We start from the raw sequence: 9,400 nt of genomic DNA, 5'->3' as shown, positions 1-9,400 counted from the left end.
GTGCAAAGCTGGTCATGAAATTAGAACATATTTATTTACTAGATTTTTTAATATAACACCCCTAAAAAACCCTTATTTATCAACATGTTAAAATATGCCATAAGCCTCTGTATTCTTCATAAATTTGGAATTTAGTCCTTATACTTTTATTTCTATGAATTTAGTCTATACTTTTGATTTCAATTGTATTAACTGTTGGACTGAATTTTGAAATCTAAAAGTAAAGACTAAATTCATAAAAATAGAAGTATAGAGACTAAATTCTAAATTTGTGAAGAGTACAAAACTTATGACATATTTTAACATGTTGATAAATAAGATTTTTTAGGAGGCGTTATATTAAAAATCAAGTCAATGTAATTGTACTAATTTCATGACCAGCTTTACACTTAAGATTAGATGATAGATTGTATTTTTTATTCTTTATGTTTATTTTATGATCCATTTTGGGATTCGTGATTGTTCCTCCTAACGATATCAACTTAAAGGTTAGAGTTGACAACTAGACCTAAATTTTAAAATTTAAAAGTAGAGACTAGATTCATAAAAAAGTATAGGGACTAAATTTCAAATTTGTGAATAGTACAAAAATTTATGGCATATTTTAACAGGTTGATAAATAAGGGATTTTTTTAAGGGTGTTATTTTAAAAAATCTAGTCAATGTAACTGTTCTAATTTCATGACCAGTTTTGCACTTTAGATTAGATGATAGATTGTATTATTATTTTTATTCTTCAACATTAAAGATTAGAGTTAACAAATAGACCTAGATTTTGAAATTTAAAAAGTAAAAATTAAATTCATAAAAATAAAAATAAAGAGACTAAATTCTAAATTTACCAATAGTTTAAACTAGTATTTTTTTAATGAGGTGACATGATTTCTTAAATATAATTTAATATAATTTTAATAGTAAAAGGTTATTAATAGGTATAATAATTTTGAAAAAAATTTATATTAATTTAAAAAATAAAAAAGCAATACTTCCAAATATCTTGGAAGTGATAAATAATATAACGATATAAACTAGATGTAGTTAGGCATTGTTACAGTAGTGGTGCTTTGGTGGCATAATACTAGTATTTGGTCGTCTTGTTAAGTGTGGAACTCCCTTTTCTACTGCCGGGTCCGTTGCACCGTTCAAAGACTTCTCTCTCTCTTGATTTATGGCCAAACCCCAGTGGATTCTCCATTGATTTAGATCCCCTCCTTCACGACCCATCTGTCCCCATTGCTTTCCTGACTCAGTCTCAACTCACTACTAAACTCCACCACAACTGCGCCCTTTTTCTTGTTAATGCCATGGATGCTACAACTCCGCCTACCATTCAGTTCCCTGTTAACTTCAACTGTTGCCATGATCAAGACCCTTCCTTTTTACCATCTGATGATGATGTTGTTGTCGATAATGATGATGATAAACGGAAGGTCGTCGGTGAAATGGATTTTTTCGCTCAAAGGAGTAATAAGCTTGTTGATGATATCGATGATGAGGAGGTGGAGGAGGAGGAGGACGACGACGACGACGACGACGACGATGATGGTAATCTCATCCACACCTCCGATTCCGACATCAAAGACTCTGCCGGTCGGACTAAGCTTCAGCTTAATGTCAACGTCAGTCAACCCTTCCATTCCATTTCTTTGTTGCTAGCGCTGCAGCTTTGTTTTTATTGATGAAATGATGAATTACAAATGCATTAATTGGTTCTTGATTTTCAGACTGGTTTAAATCTGTTAACTACGAATACTAGTAGCGATATATCCAATGATGGTATACATTGTAACACGGAGGATAAACGAGCTAAAGACGAGGTGAGTCAAGTGATGATTTATATTAAGGATAGGGAAATTTTGTTGTGTTAAAAGAAACATTGGGGGTTTTGTTTAGGTAGCTGTTTTACAAGCTGAAGTGGAACGAATGAACACCGAGAACCAAAGGTTACGCGAGATGTTGAGCCAGGTAACAAGCAATTACAACACGGTGCAGATGCATCTGGTCACCCTCATGCAACAACCACCCGATGCAAAAGCCGAAGAACAAGATCTAATGAAACAAATTAAGAAATCAAATGGAGGATTGATGGTGCTAAGCCCAAGACAGCTTATGGACCTTCGTCTACCCGCAGTCGATATCGACGAACCTTCGTTGTCTTCGTCGGACCATTCGGGATCGGAGATAGTCTCCAAGGGATTTGGACTGAGAAAGCGTGACAGTAGCGAAGATAGCCTGGATCAAGGGTCCCAAGCCCAAGGTTGGGTTGCTAATAAGGTACCCAGGTTTAATTCTTCCAAAAACGTTGATCAAACTGAGGCTACCATGAGAAAAGCAAGAGTTTCAGTTCGAGCTAGATCGGAGGCAACCATGGTACGTATGTGGCTCCAAATTCATGATTTTGGTTTTATATATATGTATGGTGTTAGAGATTGGATTTTTATGTATTTATTGAAATCTATAAAAGATCACGGATGGATGTCAGTGGAGAAAGTATGGACAGAAAATGGCCAAAGGAAATCCATGTCCTCGCGCATATTACCGCTGTACCATGGCCGCTGGTTGTCCCGTTAGAAAACAGGTACAGTTTTGAAGAACAATGATGGCGATGGGGAATAATATATAATTAATGACTGAATGTTGAATATTGTGGACAGGTTCAGAGATGCGCAGAAGATCGAACAATCCTTATTACAACATATGAAGGAAATCACAACCACCCTTTGCCTCCAGCTGCAATGGCGATGGCTTCCACGACTTCATCCGCGGCACGAATGCTGCTATCGGGTTCGATGTCGAGTGCCGATGGACTAATGAACTCCAATTTTCTTACAAGAACTATCCTGCCATGTTCCTCTAGCATGGCTACTATATCAGCTTCAGCCCCATTCCCCACTGTTACCTTGGACCTAACCCAGACCCCAAACCCTTTACAGTTCCCCAGGCTGACCCCAGGCCAGTTCCAGGTCCCATTTCCCAATCCACCCCAAAATCTTGCCAATTCCCCTGCAGCTGCATTACTGCCGCAAATTTTTGGTCAAGCAGTTCACACCCAATCCAAGTTCTCCGGTCTGCAAATGTCTGGAGATGTGGGGCATCAGCAACTGCAAATTTCACTTGCTGAAACTGTAAACGCCGCCACTGCTGCCATTGCGGCGGATCCTAACTTCACCGCTGCGTTAGCCGCAGCTATCACTTCTATTATTGGGAGTTCTCAACCCAACAACGCTGCCGTCCCTAATGACAATGCTGCCACTGCCAACCTCACGTCTGTCACTAACAGCAGTGCCAACAATGCCACTACTACTAGCAACAGCAACAATAAAATCACCAATAATTCCAATTTCACTGCAAATTAGGAGAAACCAAGATGATCATCTTCCATTCTTTTATATATTCATATATGTTTATTTAGAAAGAAGGGCATGCCCTTTAGTTTTTTTTTTCCTTCCTTTCGTTAAAGAACAAAGTTCAAAAATCAAATCATACATATCTCTAGCCAGTTTGCTTTTTCCCTCGATTGCTATAAACATTAGAGTAAATTGCACCGGTACCCACCCAATTTTGTCCAATGTTTCGTTTTGGTTAGTTAACTAGGGTTACAATTTCATCGTTAACGTCATTAAGATTGTTTTTTATCATCCCAGTGTGTGACACTAGTATAATAATAAATTGGTTAATATATGTAACAAGTTGTTGTAATTTCTAAAATTTTGAAATTTAGTCATTATGCTTTAATTTTATGAACTTAGTTCATTTATTTTTAGATTTCAAAATTTTATAATCATTATTATTGAAAAGATTTTACTTGAATATCACCCAGTCTGAATAGAATTTGACTCAAAACTGATGATGACACAAAAAATATTTTAACCTAATATATCTAGTCCTTGAGCTTTTATACTTTCTACCAATTTTGATGATGATTGTATATAAAAATGATAAAAATCATAAATCTTTTAAAAGAAATTATATTCTTAAAACTACATAGAAAATTATAAAAAGAAGATATAAGTAGATAAAAATCAAAATATACATGAGTTTATTTAATTGCTTAAACAAACCCCATTTATCTCCAAAACTTAAAAGTACCTCAGCTGTTGTGGCTGTTACATACAACTTGTGTCCTGCGAAGATCAAACTCAACTCCCACTCCCCTCGTGTTATTGCTGTAACTTGGGAGCTATTATAGGTTGGGTTGGGGTAAGGGATGGGAGGATTGGGGTTCGGGTAATGGGGATTGTGGTGAGACAATGGTTTTGGTGAAGTCGAAATTGACGAGATTTCGCTCATCGCCAACAACCTCCGCACCCACTGCCGCCTCTTCCTCTCCCCATTTCTCCATCTCCTCAACCGGTCATGCCTTGTTTGTGTGTGTGTGTGTGTGCGCGTGTGTTTTTTAATGTTATTTATATTTATAAAACAAAAGAAATTATCTCATTTTATGTATTTATGTTTATATATTAATTTTTTATGTATTTTAATTTCTTATGTATATTTGGCAAAAAATCCTACGTATACATATTAAAGTTTCTTATATTTTTTAAAATATATAATTTTCTATATCTTTTAAAATTTTTACTTTTTAAAAGAATTTTGATTTTAATAATATAAAATAAGACTAAATTGAAAGAAAGTATAAAAGTTGAGGACTATCTTTATTATTATTTCAATTAAAAAGTGTCACTTGATGCTTTCATTAGTCACTTAATGGTTAAGTGACAAAAAAACAATTTAAAAATTTGTTAAACGGTTAAAACAAAATTATACATAATTGAGTGATTTGTTAATAAAGTTTACCTTAAACAAAAAGATTTTAACATCAAAATTAAAATTTTCATAATTTCTTTATATGAAAAGATTGGAAAGGAAATTATTAATTCAAACTTTTTTTTTTTTTGATATAGTGGCTTAAGAGAGGCTAGACTGTAGGACCACTATCATTCACTATAAGATGGGATATCAAATTTTCTTTATCCAGCTAAACAAAATTAGTAGCCAAAGTAAGAGGACTATCGAAGAGGATCAAATCCAACCTCAGCGATCTCCCTGTTTTCACCATAGAATCAACAACTCGATTATGTTGTTGATTTGCATGATAAAAAACTAGTTGCCATGAATGTGTAGCCAGCTTCCGAATGTGTCTACACCGTTGCTGGCCGCATGCTCACTGCAGACAACTTCGATCAACAAAGCATTATAACTTTCAACTTCAACCATTCTAAAACCTTTCGCCCAAGCTACTTGAAGTCCTTCCAAAAGAGCCTTTGCTTCCGCTTCAAAAACTGAGGTAACATCGAGTTTCTTAGCATATCCTAGTATCCAATCATAGTTAGCATCCCTCAGCACCCCTCAAATGGCTGAGATACCAAAATTTATATTTGTTGCCCCCTTCAGAGTTGAGTTTAACTCATCCCGCTCTAGGTTGCCGCCACTGGCACGCTAAACCCGAGATAGCAACACCGTGATAATGGATGGTATTCGAAAGAGCCAAACACTTTGACTAGGACAAAGCTCGTCATAATCACTTCTTTACAACTGATGTTTGAATCTTAAAACACAAACGCATTGTAACATTTCCAAATGAACCAACATATAATGGGAAAGAGAGTGTATCGACCTTGTTAAATAAACTTAAATGAAAGTTAAGAGTTATGTAAGTGAAAGGTCAAGAGTTGAAAGGTCAAGAGTTATGTTGTTGTTTTTTTTAATGGGTTTAAATTAGTAGTTTTTTGTTTAGGAAAATGAAAGGTCAAGAGTCATTGGTTTATGGTTATTATTAGATTTTAATATTTTCAGTTTTTTGTTGTTTTAAAGGGTAGACTATAACCTATAAATAGTTTGTAAGCTTTCGATTTTATAAGAGAGAACAATTTTAATATTGAGAACATTTTCTTCAATTTGGTATCTGAGCTATGGAGAGTGTGACTAGTAATGTGCCATTGCCTCGACTAACAAAGGTGAACTATGAGAATTGGAGCATCCAAATGAAAGCTCTTCTCGGGTCTCAAGATGGTTGGGAGGTGGTCCAAGAAGGTTTCGTAGAACCGAAAACTACTACGGGATATACGGCGGCTCAAAACAAGGCGTTGAAAGAAATACGGTCGAAAGATAAGGCGGTATTGTACATGTTATTTCGAGCCGTTGATGAGTCGGGCTTTGAGAAGATTGCAAGTGCGACAACTTCAAAAGAAGCGTGGGACATTTTAGCAAAGGTGTACAAAGGAGCCGACCGAGTTAAACAAGTCCGCCTTCAAACTCTTCGTGGCAAGCTGGAAGGCATGACAAGCTGGAAGGCATGAAGATGAAGGAATCGGAAGGTGTCTCCGACTACATCACGCGTGTTCAAACCGTGGTGAACCAACTCAACTGAAACGGAGAAGCGTTAACCGATGCACGAGTTGTGGAAAAGATTTTGAGATCATTAACTGACAGTTTCGAGAATGTCGTATGTGCCATAGAAGAGTCAAAAGATCTAGCAACGCTCACAGTCGATGAACTTACCGGTTCTCTCGAGGCACATGAACAACGTAAGAAGAAGAAGAAAGATGAGACACTCGAGTAAACAATTCAAACCAAGGCATCAATCAAAGACAAGAAGGTTCTCTATTCTCAAAGCCTTCAAGGTAGAGGTCGTGGTCAAGAAGGGAATTATGAAGAGAAGGAGCATTCAAACCAACAAAATTGGTGTGGAAGAAGACGTGGTCGTGGAAGAGGCGGATGGTCGAATTATTCCAATGTCGAGTGCTATAAGTGTGGCAAATATGGTCACTATGCGAAGGATTGTAACTCTGATAAGTGTTACAATTGTGGTAAGGTGGGACATTTCGCGAAAGAATGTCGCGTCTCAAAAAAGGTGGAAGAGACAACCAACCTAACCATGAAAAATGAGGAGGCAAAAGAAGGTTTTCTCTTGATGGCACACAACGAAGTCAACACCAACAACAACATGGTGTGGTACCTTGACACAGGTGCAAGCAACCATATGTGTGGGCTCAAGCACCTATTCAAAGAGATGCAAAAGGTTGAAAAGGGACATGTGTCATTTGGAGATGCGTCAAAGGTTGAGGTAAAAGGCCAAGGTACCATTTGTTATTTACAAAATGATGGGTTAGTTGGGTCAATCCAAGATGTGTATTACGTACCAGACCTCAAGAGCGACATTTTAAGTATAGGGCAACTCATGGAAAAAGGTTATTCGGTACTTATGAAAGATCTGGTGTTACACTTGAAAGATAAGAAAGGGTGTTTGGTCGCTCGAGTTGAAATGGAGAGAAATCGCATGTTCAGGTTGAATCTAAGAACTGTTCGAGGAAAATGTTTGCGAGTTGATGTTGAAGACAATGCGTCGCTGTGGCATCTCCGTTTTGGCCATCTACATTATGGTGGTCTAAACGAGTTGGTGAAGAATAATTTGGTGCATGGGCTACCAGACATGGACTATGAGGGAAAATTTTGTGAAGAATGTGTGCTCGGTAAACATGCGAGAACTTCGTTTCAAAAGAAGGCAGAATATCAGGCTAAGTAACTTCTCGAATTGATTTATACCGACATATGTGGACCAATCACCCCTGAATCTTTTAGCGGTAAAAGGTATTTCATTTCTTTTATCGATGATTTCTCACGAAAAACTTGGGTTTATTTTCTTAAAGAAAAATCCGAGGCATTTGAGGTGTTCAAGAAGTTCAAAGTGATGGTTGAAAAAGCAACTGGTAGACACATCAAATCTATACGATCTGATAGAGGTGGCGAGTATACTTCAACGGCTTTCATGGAGTATTATGAGGAGCAAGGCATAAGACAATTCCTAACCGCACCGTACTCTCCCCAACAAAATGGTGTGGCCGAGAGGAAGAATCGGACTATTCTCGACATGGTTCAATCAATGCTCAAGAGCAGGAAGATGCCGAAGGAATTTTGGGCGAAAGCCGTGCAATGTGCCATCTATGTGCAAAATCGATGTCGACATGCGAAGTTGGATGATCAAACACCACAAGAGGCTTGGAGCGGACAAAAACCATCAGTTTCTCATCTTAATGTATTCGGTAGTAAGGCCTATGCACATGTGCCGGATCAACGAAGAACGAAGCTCGAAGACAAAAGCAAAATGTTTATTTTTATTGGTTATGATGAGAAAACAAAAGGATACAAGCTACTCGACCCGATAAGTAAGAAGGTTGTGGTAAGTCGTGATGTACGATTGAATGAAGCAAGCAAGTGGAATTGGAATAACTCAACAGAGGTTATCATCAAAGATGGAGGATCATCAATCGCTACACCAACAATTATACCGACAAATCCTGAAACTACCGATGATGAAGATGAACCGCAACAACCAAAAATGCGAAGTTTGCAAGATTTGTATGATTCAACAAATGAGGTACATATTGTATGTCTTTTGGCAGATTCCGAGATTATAAGTTTTGAAGAGGCGGTGCGAGACAAGAAGTGGCAAACTGCTATGGATGAGGAGATTAAAGCAATTGACCGCAACAACACATGGGGATTAACGGAATTACCGAAAGGAAGTCAGCCCATTGGTGTGAAGTGGGTGTTCAAAAGAAAGATGAATGCTCAAGGCGAGTTAGAACGGTACAAGGCGCAACTTGTTGCAAAGGGATATAAGCAAAAGGAGGGGATCGATTATGATGAGGTATTTGCTCCCGTTGTAAGAATGGAGACAATTCGGTTGCTCATTGCACAAGTGGCACAATTTAAATGGCCAATATTTCAAATGGATGTCAAGTCGGCATTCTTGAATGGTGTGCTTGAAGAAGAAGTCTATATCGAACAACCATCCGGGTATATGAAAAATGGAGAGGAGAAGAAGGTGCTGAAATTGAAGAAGGCACTTTACGGGTTGAAGCAAGTACCGCGGGCATGGAATACTCGTATCGATACATACTTCAAGGAGAATGGGTTCAAACAATGTCCTTATGAACATGCCCTCTACGTGAAGAAGAATGGAGGTAATATGTTATTTGTTGCTCTTTATGTCGATGACCTCATTTTTATGAGGAACAATGGTGAGATGATATTGGATTTTAAGAGCAAAATGACACAAGAATTCGAGATGACAAATTTGGGTTTAATGAAATTTTTCCTTGGTTTGGAGGTTCGACAAGAAAGGACAGGTATTTTTGTGTCACAGGAGGCATATGCAAAGGAAATTTTGAAAAAGTACAAGATGGCACATTGCAACCCGGTATCAACACCAATGGAACCAGGTGTAAAACTCTCGAAATTCGATGGAGGAGAACGAGTCGACGCAAGTAAATACCGAAGTTTGGTGGGAAGCCTTCGCTATCTCACTTGCACAAGGCCTGACATTTCGCTAAGTGTTGCCATTGTAAGTCGGTTCATGGAAGAGCCGGTTTATTCACATTGGAAGGCGTTGAAGCGA

The 9,400-nt window shown here is 37.7% G+C and overlaps 1 protein-coding gene across 1 annotated transcript; it reads left to right on the top strand.

Moving 5' to 3' along the window:
• The first annotated feature begins 1,047 nt into the window (after positions 1-1,047).
• Positions 1,048-3,490, top strand: LOC105803473 (probable WRKY transcription factor 31). Its single transcript, XM_012635687.2, has 5 exons — positions 1,048-1,619; positions 1,725-1,817; positions 1,894-2,370; positions 2,465-2,578; positions 2,655-3,490. Exons 1-5 carry the CDS (start codon positions 1,305-1,307, stop codon positions 3,354-3,356), a joined length of 1,701 nt encoding a protein of 566 aa, XP_012491141.2. The 5' UTR covers positions 1,048-1,304; the 3' UTR covers positions 3,357-3,490.
• Positions 3,491-9,400: the final 5,910 nt, after the last annotated feature.

Source organism: Gossypium raimondii, chromosome 11 (genome assembly GCF_025698545.1).
Source record: "Gossypium raimondii isolate GPD5lz chromosome 11, ASM2569854v1, whole genome shotgun sequence".
Classification (NCBI taxonomy): domain Eukaryota; kingdom Viridiplantae; phylum Streptophyta; class Magnoliopsida; order Malvales; family Malvaceae; genus Gossypium; species Gossypium raimondii.
This window is presented reverse-complemented; position numbering and strand designations above follow the sequence as displayed.

Coding starts and splice junctions, on each gene's coding strand:
- LOC105803473 (XM_012635687.2), top strand. CDS start 1,305: ATGGATGCTACAACTCCGCCTACCATTCAGTTCCCTGTTAACTTCAAC. Junction 1,818..1,893: donor ATAAACGAGCTAAAGACGAG/GTGAGTCAAGTG, acceptor GGTTTTGTTTAG/GTAGCTGTTTTACAAGCTGA. Junction 2,579..2,654: donor GTTGTCCCGTTAGAAAACAG/GTACAGTTTTGA, acceptor TATTGTGGACAG/GTTCAGAGATGCGCAGAAGA.